Consider the following 26,968-nt stretch of genomic DNA (forward strand, 5'->3'; position numbering starts at 1 on the left):
TTTAAAATCTGTATTTGCTAACAGTTAAGAAAGAGAGCAATAGCCATTGTAACCATATGGTTTTATAAGTCTTTTTAATAAACCTGTAACTGTTTAAGTTTTTAACCTGACTCCTTCAGTTGCTGTAACAAAACCAAGCACAATTTAAAAGAACTTCAGCCAGTCATAAGGAACAGGTATAGGAAGAGCTTGGGCGTTTGGATTTGTGTCACTCCCAGGTGACAGGTCCGTTGGGGCACCTCTCAGTCTTTTCCTAAGGCTGCCCGCTGCGAAGGAATCTTGCATTCTAGCAGCTAAAATCTAAGGTGTAATAAGCTCTTTCTATAAAGGGGCATCTGTTGGCCTGCTGGCTACCCTCTGCGACGGGACCCCGGTCCTAGCAGTAAAGACACGGACATTAAACCTTTTCTCGAAAACACACACACACATACTGCCCTGACTGTCGGCTGACAGCAACTGAACATGCCTTTGTTAAAAGGTTGAGTGTAGAACAACCCGGATTTCTTTCTAGAACCATTTTACCTATCACCAAGGGCCAAAACAAGGGCACAAGCCATGTCTCCCTTTGTATTCCCCCAAACCCAGAATCCTCCCCCCCCCGTAGCTTCCTGAGCGTAGACCCCCCCTACATAAGAACGATTATACAGGGTCAGACAGATTGCCCATCTATCTCCCTTTCCTCCATCCCGACAGCAGCCAGTACCAGGTGCTTCAGAGGGAATTAACAAACAAACAGTGATCCATTTCCTGTCCTCCAATTCCAGCTTCTGGCAGTCAGAGATTTAGGGATACCCTGTGAATGGAACTGCATCCTTCTTGATAACAGCCATTGATATATCTGTTATCCATGAATTTATCGAATTCTTTTTTAACCCACTTATATTTTTGGTTTTCACAAGATCCTTAGAAAGGAATTCCACAGGTTGACTGTGCATAGTTTGAAGAAACACTTTCTTATGCTGGTTTTAAACTTGCTGCTTATTAAATCATCAGGTGACCCCTAGTTGTGTTACCCAAAGGCATAAATAAAACTTTCTTATCAAGTTTCTCCACCTCGTTCATAATTTTATATCTCCCCTTGGCTGTGTTTTTTCTAAACTGAACAGTCTCAGGTTTTTTTGTCTCTCTCCTCAGAATCTGTTCCATTGTCTTAATCATTTTTTACTCTCCTCTGTATTTTTTGCAAATTGAATATATCTTTGAGTTGGGGCAAACAGAACTGCACATAATGTTCAAGGGATGGGTGCACCATGGATTTATAAAGGGATACTGTTATATTTTGTGTTTTTTTAACTAACCTTTCCCTAATGGTTTATAACATTGTTAGTTTTTTTTTTTTTTACTCTATCTACACATTGGGCAGATGTTTTCAGAAAGCTATCCATGATGACTACAAGATCTTTTTCTTGAAAAGTGAAAGCTAATTTAGACCTTAATATTTTTTATATATACAGGTAGTTTGGATTATGTTTTCCAATGTGAATAATATTGTATTTATTAACATTTAATTTCATCTGCCATTTTTGTTGCACAGTCACCCAGTTTTATGAAATGTCTTTGAGACTCTTTGATGCCTTTGAGACCCTTCACAGTCATCTTTGGACTAAATTATCTTTTGTAATTTTTTTTAATCTGCAAATTTTGCCACATCATCTTTCACTTCCTTTTCCAGATCATTGCTGAATATGAGCAGTCATAGTAGAGATATTTGGTGTGGGAAGGGCTATTGCTCTCTTTCTTCTTATCCCTTGGCTAGAACATAAGAATGGCTATAAGAACTGGGTCAGACCAAAGGTCCATCTAGCCCAGTATCCTGCCTTCCAACAGAGGTCAATGACAGATGCCCAACAGGGAGTGAACAGAACAGAGAATCATCAAGCAATCCCTCTCCTATTACCCATTACCAGCCTCTGACAGAGGCTAGGGACATGATTCCTACCCATCCTGGGTAATAGCCATTGATGGACCTAACCTCCATGAGTTTATCTAGTTCTTTCTTGAACCATGTTAAAGTCCTGGTCTTCACAACTTCCTCTGACAAGCAGTTCCACAGGCCAACCATGTGCTGTGTGAAGAAAAAACAGTTCCTATCTTTTAACTAGTTACTGTTTTCAAAAGAGAATCTACCTCATATCCCATGACTGCTTACTTTGCTTAAGAGACTTTGGTAAGATACCTTGTCAAGGTTTTAATAAAAGTCCAAGTATGCTATATCCATTGGATCATCCTGCCATCTGATACTCTCAAAGAATGCTAAGTCATTGGTAAAGTATGATACCCTTTTCCAACAGCCATGTTTACTCTCTACATACCATGTGCTTCTGTGTGTTGAATAATTACTTTTTTGTTCTAACCAGTTTGCCTGAACTTGGGCCCCAGCCAGTAACTGATAAGACCCCGCAGGAGCCCCCTGCAAAAACTTCATTTAACATCTCCACAACAGCCTTGTCTTCCTTGAGTGCTCCTATGACACCTTGATCACCCAGCCAAAGGGCTCCGCTGGGCAGGTTTCCCACTGCTGCTGCAGCGTGTTTTAGTTTGCTGTTTGTTAGTTTTACTCTTCTCTAGTTGCTCTTCAAATTCATTTTGGGTCAGACTCGTTATAAGCTGCTCCCCCCCCCCCACACACACACACACACGCTGCTGCTCCCCGCATTGGACACTTACCCTGCCCCACCTGCAGCCCAGCTTCCCTTCAAGCAGCCCCTCCAGCCCAGAGCCCCGCACCCTATGAAGCCCCCGTGCCCCCCCCCCCGCCGCTACCCCAGCACAGGGGCTCCCAGAGCGTCGCTCCCCACACGTGGATGGGCCAATAGCCCCCCCCGCCCATTACCTGCCCCGCTCCCAGGCCGCTGCCTCTCTCTCCCGTCTCCCGACAGCTGTCAACTACGCCCCCGTGTGTCGTCACCACGCAAGACGGGCCTGAGCCAATCGCCGTTTAGCGCGAGGCCGGAAGGGAGCCGCGGCGCCCGCGCGTGCGCACTCTCGCTTCGGTTCTCGCCTGGGGGCTCGCGCGGTTGCTGGGCTGGGAGCCGGTCGCTGCGTCGTGAGGGGGCAGCCGCGGGTAGGTGGGGGCGCGCGAAGGGAGGGTATCGGGCCTCACGCGCTGCCGCCTCCCCCCGCGCCCCTTCACTGCTCCCGGCCCCCCCCTCCCCCGGCCTTGGTGCAGCCCCATCGGCTTCACCTGCTCCCCCCCCCCCGCGCAGCCGCCCTGTGCCTGCCCCGATAGACCCGCAGCCGGGGGCTAGTCTGCGGGGAGCAGCAGTGTGCGGGCGGGCGGGCGGGCGGGGGGGGTTCCCTGGTGCTCTCCGGTGCTGGGTGTCGGGTGCTGCATTACGCTGCAGTGATTGCCCGTTGCGATATAGACACTGTAATGAGTGAGACTGTATAGTTTAGATGTGTGTGAAACGTGCGCTACGTGTTACACTATGTGCTTGAAAAGCTAAAAGAAACCGCTTTGCGGGGGTCTATAAACAACTCAAACTGCTAAAATAAACCCCTACATGAAGTGAGTCTCACACACCCTTAAAAACTAGAAGCCCTGCTTATCTTGAGAATCACTTGTCTATTTCTTTGTATAACTTATTTGCATAATTTCTGTAGTTCTTCACAAGATAGAAGATTGTATTGCTAATTAGTATGTTTATTTCATTACTGAAGCAAAATGCAGGACAATGTAGCACTTTAAAGACTAACAAGATGGTTTATTAGATGATAATAAACCATCTTGTTAGTCTTTAAAGTGCTACATTGTCCTGCATTTTGCTTCAGCTACCCCAGACTAACACGGCTACATTTCTATCACTATTTCATTACTGTAATGCATGAAACAGTCTCCCCTCATCTGTTAAATGTGACACACTCTTCTATAAAAGTAAGATTAACATGTAGGCTAGGATTTATGATGTAAGCTTTTGTTTATATGTTCATGTAATTTTCACTAATCTTACTGTGATTTAAAAGTATACATGCCAAATTTGAATGGCCACTTTGGTCAACAAAAAATCAGTTATTTTTTTCTCTTTTCAGTTTCTCTCTGCCTACAAGCATAATTCAAAGCAAGATCTATTTTCTGCCACATTTGGGCTTTCTAAGTGTGTTGGAGAAGATGGTTAATGTCTTGAAGGGTGTTCTTATAGAATGGTTAGTACTTCTGTCTTCAGTTGAAATTCAGCTTTTCTTAATTGTATAGTTCCTCAAACATCCTAGCCACTTCACAGAACATGTAGAAGCTTTGCTTCCTTCAGTGTCTCTCCTGTGCCTCTTGCACTGAACAGAAGTCTTAGGCAAATTCTGCTTAGACCAGTATGCAACTGTTTGTAATTTATAATCTAGATAGCCCCAAAATGTAAGCAACCCAAGTCAGGGTTTGTGACATCCACTTCATAGCCTCAAACCTGCTTGGTTCCATTCCTGCCTTGTACTGCATGTCATACTTAAAAATGTAAACTATCATACCTATGTCTGTAAGGAGTATAGAAAAAAATCTGCACCCTCTAAAGATATAGCTATGCTCAGGGCTGTTGTTAGGATTTATGGTGCCCTACTCAGGATTATTAAACTGGTGCCCCTATGCCTAGGTTTGCCGAGCGCAAAAAAAAAAAAAAAAAGAACCCACCAATACTTAAAATCACGTTCCTCCCCAAGACCTCACCCCTTTGAGGCCCCATCCTCTCTGTTCCCCTCCTTTCCATCACTTGCTATCCCCAGCCATTATATACTCTCACTTGGTTGAGAGAGGAGGTGCAGGCTGTAGGGTGGGAATGAGGGATTTGGGTGTGGGAAGGGGTGAGAAGTGCAAGCTCTGAGAGGGAATTTGGATTCAGGAGAAGGGGATGCTGGCTCGGGGAGGGGGTTCTAGGCTGGGGAGTGTTGGGCTCAGGTGGAGGGTTGAGGTGCTGAGCAAGCCACAGGCTTGTGGATGTAAGGGTGCAGGAGTTTGTGTTGGATATGTGTGGGGCTCAGGACGAGGAGGTTGTGAGTATGATGGACTCAGGACATACATTTGCCATGTGGGGATGGTGCAGGAATGTTGTGGCAGAAGACTGAGGATGTGGGGATGCAGGAGTTAGGGGATGTAAGAGGCTCAGGACAGGGGATTCCAGTGTATGATAGGCTCAGATTTGGGGTCAGGTGGTGCAGGAGTGTTATGATGCTGCAGTGAGATGGGGATTTGGCCCCAATTAGGGGGGATGTTGGCCAGGCTTCATTTTTAAATAAAATATTATGTCAAACTCAAAAGGTTTTAGCATTGTCTTTATATATGAGAGGGGCAGGGAACCTGTTATGAGTCAGAGGTCACTGACCCACAGAAAAGTCAGTTGTGGCACACAAGTGAGATGCCCTCCTCCCCCCCCCCCCCAACTCAAGCCTCACTAATGCGGTCCCAAGGATGCTGGCACAGCTGGCAGGGTGCTGGATCCAGGGACAGGATGATTCTGGGTGCTGGTGACAGTGTTGGTGGGGGCAGGAGACAGGGTACTTGTGGGGGATCTGGGCAGGGACAGGGGCAGCTGGGACCAGTACCTGGCAATCCTGCAGCACCTCTGGGAAGTGTGCAACTGCACTCCTCCTCCCAAAACAGCTGGCGTGCGAGCTGCCTGAGCAGCAGGGGCTGTTGCACCCCAACAACGCCATCCTGAAAGGAGGGGGGAGGGCACGGGGAGTCCCAGGAAAGTGAAGCTCTGTCCCCTCGGGAGGAGTTGTCAGCACAGCATTGTCATCCTTTTAAGCCTCATAATCTCTTCCAGCTTCCTCCTGAGTTCTGCACCCTTTGCCTCCTGCCCTGACTCCTGCTCCCTCACCTCCCTACCCTGAGCCCCCCCCATCTGACTCTGTGCCCTGAGTCCACCCCTCCTGCCTTCACTCTATCACCTTCTGCCCTGAGCTGCCCTCACAAACCTTCCATGCCCACACATCTTAACCCCTACCCTTTACCAAGAGTCCCCCATATCTCTGCCCTGACTCCAGCCCAGCAACCTTATACTCCAACCCTAATGCCCCACACCAAACCCTGTGCTCTCAGCCCCCCACCTCCTGCCTTCCCGGCGGGCTGGTTCTCCCTCATTTCCCCTCCTGATTTTCCCCAGCCAGCCCCCCTGCACTGCCCTCCAGCTCTGCTTCCTGCCAGCCCGTTCCTTTTCCTGATCTCCCCCGACCAGTGCCGCTGCACCCCCCCCACCAGCTCTGCTTCCCGCCCCCCCACCAGCCTCGTGGTCCCCCAGCTTTGCTTCCCGCCAACCCACGATCAGGTGTCCGGTTTTTGGGGAGGGGTGTCTACTTGGTAACCCTACCGGAACCAGCAGCAGCATCCACGTGCTAGGGGGAGGGAGGGTTGGGTGAGGTGCTGGAGGGAAGGAGAGGGACTGGTTGCGTGCTGACTGGGGCAGGGGCGGACTGGTCAGGCGGGCTTTCTGCTGAAGGGCCGGCTGGCGGCGGCCCCAGTGCTGGCCAGGGCACTGTGTGGGGCCGAGGGAGAGCCTGTGTTTATACACCGTGGAACAGTTGAGAGGGGAGAAGCCCCGGCATCTTCCCTCTCAGCTGGTTTGAGCTTTTTAATTTTTGTAATAAACACCAAAATTCCAATGATATTTTTAATAAAATCAAAACTGAAAACAAAGGACCTTGGCTTTGTTTATATAGCTAAAATCAGACAAGAACTAGAATATGTAAACCAATGATATTAAACTGTAACTGTCCATAAACTCACATTATACATGTTTTACTAAAAACATACAATAATGTTAGTCTTTAAAGTGCTACATAGTCCTGTTCTTTGTTTCATAATACCAATGTAATCATTATTCTCTGCAAGTTAGGCTACCAATTTTCTTCCTCTTGGGCCCTTCTAGCTAGTCACAATTTAATTTGTAAAATGTCCCAACAGGGTCACTTTTGCTTAAAGGCTTTCCTAAAAGTTATTCTTGTAAAAAGATGGATGTAGGCAACAAACAAATCTTGAGATTGAGGTTATACGGGAAGAAGTTTTTAAGTTCCATCATTCCAAAATTGTTTTACTTAATACTGTGTTGCTGTATTTTGTCGCTGCCAATAATATGGATTCTGGTGCATGTTTGTCTACAGTGACCCAGCCATGAAGCAGTTCCTACTATACCTGGATGAGTCAAATGCCCTGGGAAAGAAATTCATCATACAAGACCTAGATGAAACGCATGTTTTTGTGTTGGCTGAGTTGGTTAACTTCCTCCAGGAGAAAGTGGGCGAGTTAATGGATCAGAACTCTTTTCCTGTTACACAGAAGTAAAGAGACTAAAAGGTGAGACTAGAAAGTGAATTGACTATTCCGAAATTGAAAGCAGCACCTGTGGAATCAAGAGTAGTGTTGTTCATTCTCTGTGTGACTATTTACGGCATTTTAGAGGGAGGAGGTTACTATAACAAAATGGATTGTTTCCATAAACTAAATACTTTTGAATTGGCTTTGATTTTTGCTATTTTTTGAGAGACTTGAAAACAGGATCCTTTTCAGAGTTTGCTGGTCTAGAGGTTTTCTAATGTTTATTATAAAAGTACCATGTTTATATTCCTTTAGCTTCTTCAATTTCATTTCTTGTAAAATTATATCACTTTGAAAACAGAAGATAATGGTGTCTTATTTATTAACATTTTCTTAGAATATTATGTTTCAAATCACTGTAGGTGTGATTAGAGCAGATAATAATATGTCTGACTCTAACATCTATATTAATATTAGTTTGTGTGATTGATAAAACACCTTACCAAAGTTCAGTGCATGACGACTTGGACTCCTTAGCTTTTATTTTAAAATATTTGATGCACCAAAATGAATAAAATGTTTTCCTTCCATTTGCTAAATTTTGTTGACCAATTAATCATTTGCTAACATAGCTTTTGAGGTAGTCACCTATTTCATAGTTCTATGTTTTTAATTAAAATATTTGAAAGAAAAAAAAATTATTTAGGTTTAAATGGTTGCTGAAGTGGATACCAGCAACAATAAACAGGAAGGAGAAATATGCTGTAAATGGTGGACAAATAGCCCTGGAAACATGTAGCTAGTTCATCTAAAATCTCTATACAATAAAGTGCATAAACAGGAGGTTAAAATAAATAGGCACTCTTTCTACTCCTCAACCTGAAGAGGGGAAAAAACCAGATCTCTATTACTGCACAACTTGGGATTGAATTCATAAAGCTCTATTTCAGGTCTTAGTTTCTTCAACAAGTTAACTTGTTACATTAAGGTCTTTCCATCAAAAACATTGTACGTTGACCCCAAGTATTTTAAAACACTGAGCAACACAGAGAGGTTTATTATCAGTTTTATCATGAGCTTTTTCCTCCTGAGCAGGATAGAAAATGACAAAATGGATAATTTAATAAGACTTATAAATGACCATTTAGTTGCAAATGCAAAACTGAGAGATACTACTTAGGCTTTAAGACTTTGGGTAAAGGGGTCAGGGCACAGGTAGTGCTCTCCTCTTCTGCAAGGATTTAAATAATGGCATAGAGAGTACCTTATAAAGTTTGTGGATGATATCAAACTGGAAGGAATTGCAAGTGCTATGGAAGATAGGAATAAAATTAAAAATGATCTAGACAAACTGGAGAAATGGTCTGAAGTAAATAGGATGAAATTCAATAAGGACAAATGCAAAATACTCCATTTAGGAAGGAACAATCAGTGCCTAAGAAGGATTACTGTGGAAAGGGAAGGGGAGGGGAGGAAGAGTGGACCACAAGCTAAATATGAGTCAACAGTGTGACCCTGTTATGTGCAAAAAAAACAACAAAAAGGTAAATCTTCTGGCTGCAGCTGCTGTGTGGAAATGATCCTTTTTCCCAGTGCCAGCTCTGTGGCTGCTGTGGTGGGGAAGAGACCCTCCTATTGATATTCACATGAGTTGTGTGCTTTTATTTGTAGAATAAAAAAAGTTAATTATATAGGTCTTTATATAGCACTTTTATCCAAAACACTTTATACTATGTAGCTAACGGTACAAACATTTGGAAAGATTAAGTAGTCTGCCGAGATCCTCAGTGATGCTTAATGCAATCTCAGAACTGGTGGGTGAGGTGTCAGAAGACTGGAGAAGGGTGAACACAGTATCTAACTGTAAAAAGGAGAACAAAGAGGTATCTGGTAAATTGTAGACCAGTCAGCCTAAATTTGATACCTGGAAAGATACTGGAACAAATTTAAACAATCAGTTGGTAAGCGCCTAGAGGATAATAAGATTATAAGGAATAGTCAGCATGAATTTGTCAAGGAAAAAGCATGCCAAACCAAATTAAATTCCTTTTTGGACAGTTACGGGACTAGTGGATCAAGAGGAGCAGTATATGATAATCATGATTTTAGTAAGGCTTTTGTTTTGATGCAATCTTCTACATGGTAGTACTTCTGAAAAGGATCTGGAGGCTGTCATGGATCATGACAATACAGGCAGTCCCCGGGTTACGTACAAGATAGGGACTATAGGTTTGTTCTTAAGTTGAATTTGTATGTAAGTCGGAACTGGTACATATTGTAGGGGAAACTCTAGCCAAACATTTCTCCAGAGCTCAGTTTTATTCTCACACCTCACTTCCCTCAGTCCTTTATTCTCAAGCTGAAGTGTCTGCTGAGAAAAGCCGCTCCGTGTCTCCCTGGTCTGCTGGGGGGAAGCAGCTAGTGCGGGGTTGCCTCACCCCATTTGTAAGTAGGGATCCGATATAAGTCGGATCCATGTAACTCGGGGACTGCCTGTAGTATGAGTCAACAATGTGATGCAATTACAAAAAGGGGTGTATGAACGGCAGTGTCTCATGTCTGAAACAGAAGGTAATTGTCTCACTTAAGGTGGCACTATGGAGACCTCAGCTGGAATATTATGTCCAATTCTGGGTGTAATCCTTCAGGAAAAATGTGGAAAAATTCAAGAGAGTCCAGAGGAGGACAACAAAAATGATAAAATGTTTAGAGAAGCTGCCTTATGAAGAGAGGTTTAAAAAGCTGGGCATGTTTTAATTTGAAAGAACACTGAGGAGACGCCTGATAACATATTTGAAGACTGTTAAGAGAATGTTCACCAGTTATTCTTCATGTCCAGTGAAGGTAGGACAAGCAGTAATGGGCTTACTCTTCAGCAAAGGAGATTTAGGTTAGTGTGAATAGCAGGGGTCCCCTCAAATCCTCTCCAAACCTGTTTTCAGGTCATCATACCATCTTTTTTTTCAATTCCCCAGTAGACACCAAAGGGGGTTCTTAGAGCAAAGAAAGTCATCTCCCATCTTTCTTGCTTTAGGAGAAAGGTAAGTCTGGGGGAAAATAAAGAGAAGCAGGGGTTGACTTGAAAATAATGCAGTCTTCCTGAGTCAGCCATTTTGGTATAGTCTATATGGTGGGAGTGGGGAACCATTTTAGGCTCGGGGCCCACTGACCTACAGAAACATCAGCTGGGAGGCAATGCACAAGTGAAACACAAAACCCTCACCGACTTGGCTTCCGACTGAGAAGGAAAAACACTTCTCACATTCCCCTCCCACACTAGAGCCTTGGGGGTCTAGCACAATAAATTTTGTTTACTCCAGCCCTGCCGTGGGACAGCAGGGGCGGGACGTGGGCTCTCCAATGCTCGGCGTCGGCCCTGAGCCTCGGAGACGGGATGCAGGTAAGCCAGGGACTGCATCTGGCTACTAGGCCTGAGTTTCCCCACCCCTGCTATATGGCCTCTCCTCAAGGAGTGTATTGCTCTGAGCAGAGCGTCTGTTTCATAGGGCAGTTCAGGACAGTTACTCCATGCTTTCTAAGGCCCCACAGTGGCTGCCCCAACTATCCTATGAACAGGTTGGTTCCCTGTATTGAAGTTCGCTTCAACCTCATCTGTGGGGCCCAGGGTGGCTCTGGGGATTACCTAGGTTGTCTGGGGCAGGCAGCAGGGGTCACGCTCCCTGCAGGCACTGTGACAGTGGGAGCTATGAGAAGTGGAATGATGCAAGAGCCTCTGCTCTGCCACCTCCACGCCAGGTGGCTCTGCTTCCCATGGCTGCAGTGAAGCACAGCAACACAGCTGGGAGTTGGCAAGGTGAAGCAGGCTTCTGGGCTGCTCTCTTTACTGTGGCTCCTGCCACTGTGGTGAGTGCAGTGGCCTGGTCTCTGCTGCTGCCCCATGCCAGGCCCTCATAATCTCCTGGCTCATGTTGCTTGTGGGAAGAGGCTTTGGGGAAGGGGTGCAATGGGGGGCAGGAGAAGGAGGAGCAGAGACAGGAGGAGGGGTTGGGGGTGAAGCAGGAGTGGGACTTTGGGGAAGGTATGGAGTGGGGGGGAAGATGTCCTGGGTCCCACACCTCTATGGCCAGTCTGGCTCAGACTAGGTCATGAGACTATGTAATTGGATTTCTACCACTGAGAGGGTATACGCTATTTTATTATGGGAGGGTGGGGGAGTTAACTGCATTGGTACTTAATGTGGTTAATGCAGAACTGAAATTCCTGAACACTGTATTCCAAGGCATATGCATTAAATGAGACTGGTGAAAGCATTTCAAGGCTGCTCCACTGAAGGCTTTGTTGTTGTTTTTTTCTCTTGTCTGGTGTTATCATGCTTAGTCTATCATCAACAAAACAGTATGCATTTGCTGCCAAGCAAAAAAAGCTGAATGCACACATAGGAAAGCCTGCTTTTGTTATAGAAACCTAATTAGAAGAGGATTGTTTGATTTCACACATAGGAGATTGACCTCTTTTGTAGGTGGTTGTTAGTACATTTTGCTCTTTTGTATCATTTGAAGAGGACATAAGGTACATAATTCAATCATTAACAGCTTTGTAGTTTGTGTGTCAAATTCATCTTTATCCAAAATAATTCTACACTTTGAATAAGCACCTCAGCATGAAATTTTAATGCATCCAGAATAGGGATGTGTTCAATCTCATATTGGCATTTTGTCTGAGCACAAATCTCCTTATTTGATATGCATTTTATTCTGGTTGATTGTAATCCTACTATGAATAAAGTAAAAAAAAATCAATGACTATTAGCAGAAAGGTCACCTAAACTGTTTTCAACTACCTTACAAAATTATATTCAGTGCTGAAGGTAAGTAATTTGACAGGCAAGAAACATTATGTATCTTCATCATGTTGCTAAGAGCATCCAAGGAGATTTTGTGCCTGGGATAGTAAGTTAAATACAAGTTTTGCAGAGTTTAATTACATATATATATTAAACACATTGATAAATGTCATATCCACTTTATACAAAACTTTTTAAAAAAAATTAACATGGTATATGTACAAAAGTAGCAACATAAAAGCTTCTTCAAGGCACATTCCTGTTGAACTGTGGATGTGGAGTTGATTTTCTCCTTAATCCTTTACCCATCCTGGTACCATGCGGAATCTTTCCTTCACTTACTGTGTATTCCTTTACCACACAGCAGAGGTTCCCAGCCCTTTTTAGCAGGAGCTGGCTTGGTGTTGGGTATTCTCACAGATCTCCTCATATGTCCTGGAACAGATGACATAATCTCTGCTTTTTACTGTCCTTTTCCTCATTTCCCGCCCTCTGTTTAACTTGCCATCTTTTCCCCTTCATATTCTTTTCATTTACTACTTATGTGGACTTTTCTCCTCCCCTTTGTTCCCTTCCTTTCACTCTAGTAGTTCTGAATTTCCTCCCCATTTCTCCGTGTACCCAGCATACTGCAGACAATCTGGGAGCATTCAATGAAGTGCTATCAACATTTCAACCAGGGGGCTCCCCCAAAAGTGTTCTGCCTCAGATGGCATACTTGTGACATTTTCTAACTACAGGATTCTTCCTTCAAACAAACCATTAATTCCCCACTCTTCAGAAATACCACTGAATTCCATACTCTTCTTTCATTGAAAATACATCACTTCTATGTTCGTCCCCATAGCTCCTCTATTTCCTCCACTCCCACATTATTTAATCCACTGTGTTTCCTCTTCCAGCACATCATACAAGTCCCTGCATCTGGCAGCTGTTCCTTACAGAAGCAGTAGTGACAACTGTGACTGTCCTTTGGCATCCATAGACAGAAGTAGTGACCAGCAGGTGTCCTGTGGCCCAGCAATGTGTTATCAATAAAAGACTGCCACAAACCGCTCCTTTTGCTTGTGATAAAATCCTTGCTTGTATATCAAGATTGTTTGCAATTTCAAGAGACAACAGATGAGCAATTGAGGAATCTATTCATGGATTTTCCCATTGAAAAGAAAACGTTCTCTTCTAACCTGGGAGGGAGGCAGCATCACGAGGCAGACAAATGAGTATTTAATTGCATTTTGGGGAAATGTCTACAGTTTGTTCCTGAAAACTATATTGAGATTAAAGAGCAGTGTACAGCTCATGTTATTGAAAGGTGTTTGTCCTGGGCTAATCTCCCCCAGGAGCTTTTTAAAAACATATAACATCAGATTGATGCAACCTACTGAATTCCAATGTCAAGAAAATGAACTCTTTGGATTGTTTGTTATTAACCATCAGGATACAAATTATCTGTGTTGAAGATGGTTTATCAATATTCAGAGGAGGGGAATTACCCCAACTTTCCATATAATTTGGTGGCAGATTGTTACTAAGGGTCTTGCAAGGCTCTTTCAATTATCACTATGCTTCCTCTCACACTACCAACTACTGTTACAGTTCTGAATAGTTGCTTGAGCCCAGATATACTTTTTGCTCTCTGAAAACATTTGTACAGACTTTTTTTTTTCAAGTGCTGCGTTCTAAAGGCCTTTATGTTTGAAGAGCTGGGAGAAAATGGACAGTTTTCTCTGATACAACATATTAAAGAATTGTGATTAGACTTTTGATGTCTTGAAATTAGGCAGACTCTTGTTTTAATTAAAGCTTCCATTAATTACATTCTAAAATGCAGTAGATCAGTTAGATTTTCTCCTTACAGAATAAAACAGATAAAGTGTTGGAAGCAATGTCTACCTGAAGTAACAGAGCTGCTAGGCAAACTGAAATAATTCTGCTTCATATTCCCGGTAGGCAAGACAAATTCTACATATAAATGTGTTTGGTTTTTTCCTTTCATCATAGTGATAGACTTTTGCTGATCTGTGTGTTCTGAATATTAAGTTCTTCCATTCAGATATTCAGTATGACAAAAAAAGGCTTACATGCTGCAGTTTGATGGAAAACTTGGTCTTGATTAGTCCTGAAAATAAGACAGAGATGGGCACATTTAAAATATTTTAAAGGCCTCTTAGGTTTTGTAAAAGCAATGTTGATTACAACCAGTGTGTCCCTGTAAATGAAGCTGTACTGGATGTTATTTTGTGTTTTGTTTTGTTTTGTTTTGTTTTTTTACTTCTAACACACTTTACTGAAGCATGTTAAAGGTAATATTGACTCCTATATGGTCCATCCATCAGAAGAGTTAGAGGTATAGATCTACAGCATATATATGTCATTTTAGCTAACTGCATAATTGATTGCGCCAGTAGGTTGTCATCCCCTGGGTGGGCCAGTAGTTGTCTGCAGAGGAATGGTGAGAGGCTGAATTTGATTTTTCTCTAGACTATTCTGTTCTGCTGTCAATATATGTGTTATGCTGTCCTGCAGTAAATCAGGAACATGAGTGCCAACTTCCAGACAGGCTGTTAAGAACAAGACACAAGCCCCCAAATTGACTTAGTTCTGTACTTAGATTGCACTAAGTATCAAGTGTAAACTTCTCAAGCATTATAGCTGCCTAACCATAGAGTCACAATCCCCTTGGATACTCCAGTCTATCTTGTCACCTTGGCAAGCTTGCTTTTGTGGTAGATGATCCCTTACGTGAAAGATCCCAATAGTATTTAGTTTACTCCAAGGCCCAAAGAACCCAGCACTTGCACCAGATCAATTGCAACCTCGATATCACACCAGACCATGCTTGTAGATAATCCTATAATAAACTAACGATTTATTAAAACAGAAATGAGTTATTTACAAGGTTTAAACAAGGACCGTATATATACACACAGATGCATTACAATCTGAAGCTTCAAAAAGTAATGAAGTATCTATAATAAACACTATAAGTCCATTATGACTAACCCAAGCTTTGCACTGGGGCTCTTTTATGCATAGAAAAATTTCCCCTTCAGAATCCAAGCAGCACAAAAATATGGTTCCTCAATTTTAGCATATTTAATTCCCTTTCCCCCTTCTGCACCGAGCTTCAAGCATAGTTGATGGGAGGAATTCACTTGTATGATTCATCTTTATGGGGCAGGGGAAATAAATAACTGAGGGCATATCTAGATTATAAAATTGACTCAAGTTACGTTGGCATACTGCCATCACAATCTGTACGTTGCGTGCATATGTGTATACTTGGCTCCCTGTGTCTACCATGCACATACTCACCAGGGGTATTTCTAGTGATGCAGAATGCAGTGCACCATGGGTACATATCCTACTCTGCAACTCACTACCATCTAGCACAGTGGTTCCCAAACTTTTTGGCATCATGCCCCCTTTTTGATTTTTGAGAAACCCTCACGTTCCTTCCTCCCCCTCCCCCCAGCGGCAAAACTCGTTGAGCAAAAAAAAAGGAACTCACGGGGGCCGAAAACCAAAATAGCAGCTTAGGGGATTCTAGCACATTGTTTTAGGGAAATTTTGGCAATGCGTGATGCAGCCAAAATGAATCACGCAGATATTACTGGGAGTATGGGGCTAATGTCCCAGTTTGCAATTGTCTCCACCCTAAAATGTTATCTGTATCCCATAATTTTCACACTTTTTTTTCAAAATCCCACAAAACTGCATCCCTTCTGGCTGTTCACCTTTGACAGAAGCATGGAGCCTAAACATCTCTGTGCTATTGTCATGAGCATTGCAAGCACAGGATGCGTGATCCTGGAATATTTGTAGAGCTGCATAAAGAATCTGATGAGTGGAGAACAAGACAATTTCTTAGAGGACAGATTGCTGTGGGACATGACATAAAATCAATTCAAGGTGGTTGGTGATATTCGTAGACCAGCTACAGATGGTGGAGCACATCTTTTGACCCTAAGAAACAAGCACTGAGTGGTAGAATCTCATTGTAATACAGTTTTGAGATGATGAGCAGTGGCTGCAGGACTTTTGGATGTGAAAGACCATATTTCTGGATCTGTGTGCTGATCTTTGCACCAGAACAGGGACACCAAAAGGAAAACTGCACTGACCGTGAGGAAATGAGTGGTAATCGCACAGTGAAAACTTGCAATGCCAGATATTTTCTCCTTTTGGAATAGCAATGTAGCACTTTAAGGACTAACAAAATGGTTTAATAGAAAATCCACCTCAGGGACTATTGTGATGCAACAGTGCAGGATTATTAATTGTCTTCTGTTACATAGTACTGTGATTCTCAGTAATGTGCAGGACATAGTGGATAGATTTAAAACAATGAGGTTGCTGAATTGCAGTGGACTGACAGGTGAAAAATAGGAATATGCCCACTAATTACCTTGCCACTGAGTACATCAATAGAAAGGGCTATTTTCTATGCTTATGCAAGCACTAGTGGATCACCAGAGCATTTCACCAACATCAGCATGGGAAGGTCAGGGAAGATGCATGACACTTGCATCTTTATGAACAGAGCACTGTTCAGAAAGCTACAAGGAAGGATTTTCTTTCCTCATGGATTGCCATTATGGATTTGAAATGCCAATAGTGATCCAGCTTCCCCCTTGCTTCCCTGGTTCATGAAGCTATACATCAGCAATAAATCCTTTAAAAACTTAACAGCATCAAATAACTGTTCAACCACTGGCACAGCAGGTGCAAAAGGAGAATTGAATGTGGTGTTAGTCATTTAATGGGTTGCTCATGTTGTTTACTTACAAGCTTGAACCTCAGTGAAAAAAAATATTGCCATAGTTATAGCTGCCTTCTGTGTCCTGCATAATATCTGTAAAGAGTAGGGGAAAGTTTCCATTGGGAAGCAGGGTAGATGTGGAGTGGCTATCTGCTAAATTTGAATACCTAAATGTAAGGCCTATTAGAAAAGCTCCATGTGGAGATACACAGCTCAGGGATGCTTTGAAAGACTATTTTAACACTGAGTCAGAGTAGTGTGTATTGTTGTAGTGTGCTTTACCTGGTCCTGCTGTTTTGTGGATTGGCAGGAATTGTGTGGTGATTGCTTTGCTTTACATGTAAGAATATACAATTGTCAATGCACCGAATTAATTGCTTAATTAATAATCATATGAATTGCGTGATACTGTGCAATAATATGGAATTGGTTGCTTTGAGAACTGCTAAGCATATGTTGTGAACTAATAAAGATGAATTCTGTTCCAAATAATGGATTTTGTTGCAGGATAAAATTCAGTGCAAAACAAAAATTTTAAAATAAATCATTTAAAAACTTAATTAAACTTAATCAGTTAAGAGAAGAGAACTTATAGAGGGGAAAGAAAATAATGTCCATTTCAGCTATGTATGCACCAGGTCATTGTATGTGAAGTTATAATTGTTTTTAACATCCCCCATGGTAGAGTGGCAGGGGCAGTACATGTTGAGGGGGGAGAATAGGGGGCAGCTCATACTGAGTTCTCAGTGAGCTAAAAAGTGTGGTGAGCCTGGGATTGTTGAATCTGCAGATTCACATCAGTCTGCAGCATGTGTTTGCTGCCTGAAAAGCCTCATTTTGCCCTAGTGCATCTGCCTCTTGTTTTATTGTTTGGGCTCCTGGGCCTCTCTCCTCTCCACTCTTTCCTTCTCCAGTGTTAGCTGGTGGCCGGGGTTGTGAGTGGTCTGTGAGCCCTATCACACTCGAGTCTTTGACTGCTAGGACAGAGTCCCTTCACAGCGGGCAGCCAGGGAGGCGGAGGGGTGCCCCAAAGATACAACCAAGTCTTTTAACTGCGAGGACAAAGTCCCTTCGCAGCGGGCAGCCAGAGAGGCTGACGGGTGCCCCAAGGTGGTGCAGAGAGAGCTCGTTCCATCCGAGACTTCGACTGCTAGGACAAAAGTCCCTTCGCAGTGGGCAGCCAGGGAGGCTGACGGGCTCCCCAAGAGTCTGCCCTGTGGAGGCAGCAGAACTCAATGCTCAGCTCTTACTGCATTTATCCCTGACTGGCTATGGTTCTTTTGATTGTGTTCGGTTCTGTTACAGCAACAGGAGGAGTCAGGTTAAAGCTTAAATAGTTACTATTTTATTGTTACAAGGCAAACTTAGCTGTTAAATGTTACTACTGTGTTACAGATAACACAGCCACTACAAAAGGCAAGACAGAAAATACAATGAAAAGTCACTTAAGGTACCATGAAACCCTTTTGGTTCTCTGAGCTCTTATTGCATGCGCGCAAAAATAGACACCTCGCAGGTATATTCTCACCCTTGCGATCCTTACTCCGGCGAAGCCAGCGTTTCTCTCAATCCCAATGGGAAGCAGTCAGTACGAGATGAAGGCATCCCTAAAGTCTCGGGGGTCCAAGACCGCCTGACCAGCAGGTATGTGGTTGGATCTCCAATTAAGTGGGGCACAGGGTCCCACTTGATACCCCTGTGGTCACGTAGATGCTTCTCTTGTCATTAAAATGCCAATTAAGTTGGAACGTCTTTGTGACGCCCATTCCCACAGGGGGTCTAAAGCTTAATTTGCACCTGTGAATTGGAGGTAACTAAATCGTTAGGGCCGGACATTCTTTCTGATGGGGTGGCAGATTCCTCTTCCGGGACGGTGTGTAGACGTATCAATACTGGTACCAGCCAAGGGCAGCTTGAGGCCCCGATCACCTGCTGGCCCAATTACCATGGTTCTGTCTGGTTCCTGTCTAGCATCCAGGGCCACTGTTATTCCAGCACCTCGGGAGGCCCTGGAGCCTTTGAAGACAGAGTTTCGTTCTCAAGGATTCTCTCTCTCAAGGATGTCGGAGGGAGAAGGGGGGTGGAAGGGTTTCTGTCTGGCTACATCCAGGCTGTCCACAATAGTTATCCTCCAGTCCTTGTGCTTACAGGCTGATGTAGCATAAGCTTGCAGGATCTCTCTGAGCGTGTCACCCTGGCTATGTCTATACTGCACAGATATATGTTTCCAAATAGCAGGTTATTTCAAAATTTGGCGCGGTGTGGACTCAAATGGCATAGCTTATTTTGAGCTGAAGGTGGCACCTCCTGAGTAGAGGCACCTCCTGAGTCCCCTTCTTTCTCCTCAAGAGATCATCAGATCTAGTCCCCTGCCCACACAGCAGGACCAAACACTATCTAGATCAGTGGTTCCCAACCTTCAGAGGCTCCCGGGCGCCCGGGAGGTGGGGGCCACTCATGCGCCAGGCGCCCAGGAGGTGGGGGCCACTCACACGCCGGGAACCCGGGGGCGGGGCCGCTCGTCCGGGGGCACGCTAGGGGACTGGGATGCCCTTGCACCCGGCACGTGCCCTAGGGCCGGGGCTGGGGCCGCCCGAGCGCCTTGTGCTGTGGGCCCGGGGCCGGCGCTGCCGCCCGAGCCACGCGCCTGGGGCCGGCACTGGCGCCACTCGAGCACTGCGCGCCCGAGCGCCCACATGTGCCCCGGGGCTGGGGCTGCCCGAGCGCCACGCACCCAGCGCCGGTGCGTGTCGCGCACCTGGGGCCGGCGCCTCCCGTGCGCCGGGGGCGGGGCCAGCCCAGGTTGTCGGCGGGCGCCCACGAATGCCCCGGCAGGCGCCATGGCGCCCACAGGCACCGCGTTGGGGACCACGGATCTAGATCAGCCCTGCCAGAGGTTTGTCTAAATGAATATTTAAATTATTTGTATTTTAACAACATCATCAGTATGACATTGCCAATACATACTAACACAGAGCTTTCTCTCTAGTGCGAGTATTACAGGTTTGGCCTGTTTGCTGCCACACAAAGGATAGTGAGGCTATTGGAAAAAAGGCTTATATAAAAGAAGTAAATCATTCTGCATTTCCTAATTCAAGGCCAGTTTCTAATGTCTTTACTTACACTGATTGGTATCTTACTCCATAATGAGTCCTAAAGAAGTCAGTGGAACTAACCCTGTTGCAAGGTGTTCTGCAACTTGAGTAAAAGTATCAGAATCTGACCTTCAATTTTTTCCCCCCATAATTCAGTATTACTGACTAGTTCAACAAGCATAGGATAAGCCCAAAAGGAGGAACACAAGAAAAACAGAAATCAGGAAAATTCATCATGACATGGAAACAAATTCATTTCCAAAAATAAGTCATGGTCTTCCGTTTGAGCTAACATCAAGCTTAGGAGAGATTAAACTTAGCACGAGGATATTTGAGAAGTAAGGACTAAGTGACAGATGTAAAACATAATGTGAAGCTATTTCCCTATTATAAAGGGGACCTAACTTTGGAACAGAATTAAGATTTTACCTTTCTTTGTTTTAAATCAAGACAAGTTTAGAACTGAATTGTCCAACAATTTGAAAACAGGCCAGTAAGGGGAGCTCTTACCAAAAATTAAAACTAAACTTTTAAGAACTGCCACAGAATAAAAAATCTTAAACAACAATGGTCCTGTAGTACCTTACAGACTAACAAAAATATATAAATAGTATAACCTGTAGCACCTTACTATCACAAACTGGGTTGTGCCCATAGAAACTCATGATACTACAGGCAGTCCCCGGGTTACGTACAAGATAGGGACTGTAGGTTTGTTCTTAAGTTGAATTTGTATGTAAGTCAGAACTGGTACATATTGTAGGGGAAACTCTAGCCAAACATTTCTCCAGAGCTCAGTTTTATTCTCCCACACCTCACTTCCCTCAGTCCTTTATTCTCAAGCTGAGGTGTCTGCTGAGAAAAGCCGCTCTGCGTCTCCCTGGTCTGCTGGGGGGAAGCAGCTAGTGCGGGGTTGCCTCACCCCGTTTGTAAGTAGGGATCTGATGTAAGTCGGATCCATGTAACCCGGGGACTGCCTGTATATATATTTTTGTTAGTTTCTAAGGTGCTACAGGACCATTGTTGTTTTTTAAATTTTCTTTAGTTGCAGATTAACATCTAAGACTTACACTAAGACTTCTGCCCCATGATAGTTAATGCAAAATGCAGGACAATGTAGCACTTTAAAGACTAACAAGATGGTTTATTAGATGATGAGCTTTCGCGGGCCAGACCCACTTCCTCAGATCAAATAGTGGAAGAAAGTAGTCACAACCATATATACCAAAGGATACAATTAAAAAAAATGAACAAATATGAAAAGGACAAATCACATTGCAGAACAGGAGGGGGATGCCGGGGGGGGGGGGGGGAGGAAGGAAGGTAAGTGTCTGTGAATTGATGATATTAGAGGTAGGGAGAGTGGGATGTTTGTGAGTTAATGGTATTAGAGGTGATAATTGGGGAAACTATCTTGGTAATGGGTGAGATAGTTCAAATGTTTGTTAAGTCCTTGTTGGAAAGTGTCGAATTTTAACATGAATGACAGTTCAGAGGATTCCCTTTCAAGTGCAGATGTAAAAGGTCTTTGTAGCAGAATGCAGGTGGTTAAGTCATTGAGAGAGTGTCCTTTCTGGTTAAAATGGCAAGAAACTGTTTTCTCTTTGTGATCTTGTCTGATATCTGTTTTGTGGGCATTAATCCTTTGGCGAAGTGTCTGAGATGTTTGTCCAATATACATAGCAGACGGACACTTTCTGCACATGATAGCATAGATTATATTTCTGGATGCGCCAAAGGATTAATGCCCACAAAACAGATATCAGACAAGATCACAAAGAGAAAACAGTTTCTTGCCATTTTAACCAGAAAGGACACTCTCTCAGTGACTTAACCACCTGCATTCTGCTACAAAGACCTTTTACATCTGCACTTGAAAGGGAATCCTCTGAACTGTCATTCATGTTAAAATTCGACACTTTCCAACAAGGACTTAACAAACATTTGAACTATCTCACCCATTACCAAGATAGTTTCCCCAATTATCACCTCTAATACCATTAACTCACAAACATCCCACTCTCCCTACCTCTAATATCATCAATTCACAGACACTTACCTTCCTTCCTCCCCCCCCCCCCTGCATCCCCCTCCTGTTCTGCAATGTGATTTGTCCTTTTCATATTTGTTCATTTTTTTTAATTGTATCCTTTGGTATATATGGTTGTGACTACTTTCTTCCACTATTTGATCTGAGGAAGTGGGTCTGGCCCACGAAAGCTCATCATCTAATAAACCATCTTGTTAGTCTTTAAAGTGCTACATTGTCCTGCATTTTGCTTCAACTACCCCAGACTAACACGGCTACATTTCTATCACTATTCTACATGATAGTTAATGTTTGGGCCACCGCTCTACTATGATTTGATACAAACATATCTTTTCCCTTTTGGATATGTATTCCTATGAAAACAAATATTCTTACTTCACAGTATCCTTCTAGATTCTGATAGAAATGTAGCGTGTTAGTCTGGGGTAGCTGAAGCAAAATGCAGGACAATGTTTGATCTATTCTATCACTATTTGATCTGAGGAAGTGGGTCTGGCACACGAAAGCTCATCATCTAATAAACCATCTTGTTAGTCTTTAAAGTGCTACATTGTCCTGCATTTTGCTGCTTCTAGATTCTAGATGTTTTCAGCAGCTCACTGTGGGGCCAGATACCCAGATCCTTACAATTTATTAGGCAATTGACTACTGTTGTTTCTTTTTATATGGGGATCCAATTGCTGAGCAGTGGTTTTGACTGTTGACTTGACAGTTTGAAGCAGCCTTGGCGATTAGAGCAGTATTCCATTTTAGGGGATTAAGTAACTCAGACAATACCCACTATGGCCCTGCCAATTCTCAACCTGCTCCTAGTTTTAGGGGTGCAATAAGCAATAGAAGAATAACTGGAAATGAGTGCTGGGGAGCAATATAATGTCTAATATTGCATTTGACTATGTAATAAGTAAGCTTAAGTATCAGTAGTGTTATATTAGCTCCTTTAAACCAATGTGTCCCTTAATTTGAGACATATGCTATCCTGCTGCAAACTGGAGATTAAAACATGTACCCCAACTCCATGAGTTAACACTTACAGGAAAGAGTTGCAGTTAATTAATCAATTGGAGAGACAGGATCTAGGGGGCATTTCAAGTACAGACATCAGCTTCTTCTTGTGGAGAACTATGCCCTTATAATATAACTATCAGAGCTCTGCATCTCTCCAACATCCTGGTTCCTTAAGGAGATGTTCTGCCATTTGTTATGTCCTCTGGGGCTGCTCCCCTAACTTCCCCCAAAACCTGGTGGTGGGAGGATGGGGCAGGTAAATGTCAGAAGGGCAATTATAATTGCTTCAATAAGCAGCAATTCACCAGCAGATTTCTCCTTGGAAATTCACAGTATCATAAGGGGGCTCATGCCACTTGGAGGATGCGCCCCAACACACACAGGCTTATGCAGTCACTGAGGAAGGAAGATGTATATGCAGTAGGAATGCACTTACTTCTCAACTGCACCTACTTCTCGATAGTTATATTAGTTCTTCAGTTTCATTTTATTTCCCTCTGTGCTGTGCAGTGCAAGTGACCATCTGATTCTCCATATATCTAAAATGTTGCTAGTAATACTCAGAAGTGGGCCATGAAGAAAACCCACCACAAACCAAAACCAAAATCCTCCTTAAGTCAAGATAAAATCAACCGTGTTCTCCCAAACAAAGCTAAAATCAACTAGAAAAGTTAACTGAACACTTGAAATTTAGTCCTTTTTAGAGTTCTAGATGCTAAATCTGCCTCAGAGTCCCTCTGTAAGTTTTAGTGAGTCTATAATAATGCTTGCCTTTTTTTAAACATGCTTTTCTCCTCTGTGTTGCTGTGTGAAGGACTCACACAAACAAAAGAGGAAATGTAGTAACTAGGCAGGGGAAACAGTGAAACTATCAACAAAGTCCTGTCAAGTGACCAAAGTAAATAAAAGTGAAATACAGAATAATATTGTTTCTCTCTCAGATTTTGTAATCCTGGATGTTACCTGTAATGATTAGAAAAGAAATTATATTTTCAAGTTAAGTTTTTCTAAATAAAGAAATACAGGCACATACATACATATGCAGGAATGTGCTCATACACACAAGAAAATCCCACCTACCCCCAAACCTCACTCAGGTGGTTGATTAGCCTTAAGACAAGTGTGCCTCAGGGAAACCATGACTCATAAAATATCTAGAGTGTAGATCAAAGGGGTTGGCTTTCATTGTTGCATGGTTCACTTTACCAATACAGCTATAGATGACCCAAGGGCAAATTACAAAGTACTCTTCAGGGTCAGAGGTGCTGACTTTCATTTTTCCAGGTGGGTGCTCCACCCCAAGTCCTTGCCCCCCTCTGTTCCTTACCCCATGACTCCACCCTTGTCCCACCTCTTCAGGCCCCTCCACGCCATCCTCTCCCCTGAGCTCCACTGTCGCTCTGCCTTTTTCCACTCCACTCTGTCCCAATCTCAGAGCAGGCCCCACCCTCCCTTTGCCCTTTCTCAACCTCTGCCAAACAGCTGATCAGTGGGTGGCTGGTGGTGGGTGCTCCAGCCTCAGAACACCCATGGAGTTGGTGCCCATATTCAGGGTGTTGCTTGCCTTAGCAGTTGTGAACTGGCCACTCGTAGGTATGGAGGTGTTGTTAACAAATGTGTGTGATGATGATTTAGCTATTATCAGGTCTGTAGTGTTTGGTTAGTGAATTAAACTCATAAACCACTAGGCTATGTCTACACTGCAGGATTCTTTTGCAAGAACTTTTTGCGCAAGAGTTCTTGTGCAAAAGTTCTTGCACAAGAGTGCGTCGACGCTGCCATGTGCTTTTGCGCAAGAGATGTGCTTTAGCGCAAGAGCATCCATGGCAGTGTGGATGCGCTCTTGCTCAAGAAAGCTCTCATGGCCATTTTAGCCATAGGGGTTTCTGGTGCAAGAAACCCCTGTTCCCGTCCACACTAGTTTTTTTTGTGTGCAAGAGCTCTTGCGCAAAAAGGCTTATTCCTCGTGGGGAGAGGAATAACTCTTGCGTAAAAAGCCCTCTCTTCTGATGATCTACTGTAAACTTTCTTGCGCAAGAATGGGCTTGCAGTGTGGATGCTCTGCAAGAAGCCTATAGTGTAGACATAGCCCTACAGTTTATAATGAAAGACGACTCTGATAAGTTTTCATATTCTTTTTATTTTGAAACTGCATATGGGGGAGAATCATACCCACAGCTTTATATGGCACGTAAAAAGGCACAGGGTTGTTCATATCCTGATCAAGATCTGGAAAAAATCTTTTTACATATCTGAAGAACTGGGCCTTATTCTGGTCTCACTTAGGCTGGTTTAAGTCAGGAGGGACACCTTGGAAGCGGAGAGAATTATAGTTATAACACTGCTTTAAATTGAGAGGAGAATCTGACCTATTCAGTTCTACCTCCTCATCTTCATGATGAAGCCCAAAGGGTCATGGCCTCCTTGCTGATTAAAAGCCACCTCTAGCTAGCTCCTTAAGGGGTATGGCTGGAAATTCACCACTGAAGCTTTTGGCAACCATGGTTACTAGATAGATAGCAACATTCTTTGGTAAATGCATTTCAGAATCAGTCTTCTATCCTAATGCTATGTCCGTAGCAAGCAAGCCTCTTCCAGTTCCTCACAGGAAATTTAAAATAGGACCTGATCCTATTTCAGAAGTCACTTGAATCAATATACAAAGTTACTGTGGCTGAATCTTTTGAGAGAGCTAAACATATAGCAAAATCAGGGAAGGGAATAGAAAGGACCAAAGTTGCAAGAATTGTTGAGTATTTTTTGTCAAGTGGCATTTTTTCATATACAGAATACCATTGTTATAATGAAGTAAGTGTATGACCAAAGTAAGCAATGGAAACAACTTGAGAGGCATGGTGTAATGGTCTGAGCCCAGTACAGTCAGAAATTTTAGAGATTTAAGCCTAACATTGATACAGGATCTTTATGGTCTTGGACCAGTCACTTGGACCAACATTTTCAAAAGCACTTACAAATTTTGGGCCCCCAACTTAAGAAATGTAGGCCGTGATTTTTTGGAAGTGCTGAGCACCTATTGCTCCCATAGACTTTAGTTGGAACTGGGGACACCTGACATCTCTACAAATTAAACCCTTGGTGTTACAGTTTGGGCACCCAGAAATTGGTACAGCCAAATGTGTGGATACTTTCCAAGATTTTGCCCTTATCATCTTTATATTAGTTTCTCCATCTGTAAAATTGGAACGATCGTATTTACCTTGCTGGAAGCATATACCAGTGATTCATTAGCTTATGTTTATCAGGTGCTAGATCAGCCCTTGTTATTTTAAGAAAATAAATGTCTTATATGTCACTGAAGAGGTAAATGCATTTCCCTTAGAAGTATTGTTATCCATTATGTGCAGTGCTAAGTGATTGATTATTGAAATAAAGCAATCACATAACATGTTACTTAACTTACTTTTATCTGTGTTCACATTATTTATTATTAGTTCTGATTTCTTACAGATGGTGGTGATACACCAAGAACTAAAACACACAAAGCAGATATTAAGAAAAAAAAAAGTTATTAAGGACCTTGCTCCCGTACATGCTCCTGTAAATTTACAGTTAGGCCCCACATTTGCAGTTGTGCATACGATCAGAATTGTGAAAATGTAGTTTGTTTTCTCTGGCGAGAAAAAGTCAAAATCCCTGTACCCTGTGTTATGGGAAGTCACACAGCTTAGCCAATAATTATGGAAAGCTGTTGTTTTTTTCCCATTAAAATGACCTTTCAGTGAGGATCTCTTTACTTATTTAAAAACCAAAACCAAGTCCCTTTCCTAATGCTGCTGATGGGGAAGGGAGAGCAAAGGGGACAGTTGCCCCAGACCTCAAGGATTGAAAAGGGCCCAAGGTTCCCTGCTGCTGTTATTGCAGGAGCGGCAGCAGCCAGAGCCATGGGACCTTTAAATCATCAACAGAGCCGTGCGCAGCACTCTCTGGGCAGCATTAGCATTAAGGGCTGGCTGGGGGAGGTATGTGATGTGGTGCACTCTGGGCAGCGCTG

The 26,968-nt window shown here is 43.4% G+C and overlaps 2 protein-coding genes and 1 long non-coding RNA gene across 6 annotated transcripts in view; 1 reads left to right on the forward strand and 2 right to left on the reverse strand.

Moving 5' to 3' along the window:
* SERAC1 (serine active site containing 1) overlaps nucleotides 1-2,897 on the reverse strand; it is a 41,945-nt gene extending 39,048 nt beyond the window's left edge. For 2 of the 4 annotated variants that reach the window (XM_075924528.2, XM_075924525.2), the window contains exon 1: nucleotides 2,834-2,897. The gene's annotated coding sequence lies outside the window, so the exon portion shown is untranslated. Of the gene's footprint in view, nucleotides 1-1,972; nucleotides 2,066-2,833 lie in introns of all 4 variants that reach the window. The other 2 variants (XM_075924529.2, XM_075924527.2) reach the window with 2 other exon arrangements.
* A 35-nt stretch (nucleotides 2,898-2,932) lies between these two features.
* On the forward strand, nucleotides 2,933-13,099 carry GTF2H5 (general transcription factor IIH subunit 5). Its single transcript, XM_075924553.2, has 4 exons — nucleotides 2,933-3,064; nucleotides 4,030-4,143; nucleotides 7,084-7,276; nucleotides 12,944-13,099. The coding sequence occupies exons 2-3, from the start codon at nucleotides 4,109-4,111 to the stop codon at nucleotides 7,262-7,264; spliced, it is 216 nt and encodes a 71-aa protein (XP_075780668.1). The 5' UTR covers nucleotides 2,933-3,064; nucleotides 4,030-4,108; the 3' UTR covers nucleotides 7,265-7,276; nucleotides 12,944-13,099.
* Nucleotides 12,547-26,968, reverse strand: part of LOC142827932 (uncharacterized) — a 33,894-nt gene continuing 19,472 nt past the window's right edge. The window contains exon 2 of the long non-coding RNA XR_012902738.2: nucleotides 12,547-14,160. This is a non-coding gene — a long non-coding RNA (uncharacterized LOC142827932). The remainder of the gene's footprint in view (nucleotides 14,161-26,968) is intronic.

Source organism: Pelodiscus sinensis, chromosome 3 (genome assembly GCF_052426305.1).
Source record: "Pelodiscus sinensis isolate ZL-2025 chromosome 3, ASM5242630v1, whole genome shotgun sequence".
Classification (NCBI taxonomy): Eukaryota; Metazoa; Chordata; order Testudines; family Trionychidae; genus Pelodiscus; species Pelodiscus sinensis.

Bases quoted from the DNA above. Each gene is read 5' to 3' on its own strand.
- GTF2H5 (XM_075924553.2), top strand. From the start codon at position 4,109: ATGGTTAATGTCTTGAAGGGTGTTCTTATAGAATG. The intron at 4,144-7,083 runs GTTAGTACTTCT...GTTTGTCTACAG, and splicing joins AAGGGTGTTCTTATAGAATG to TGACCCAGCCATGAAGCAGT.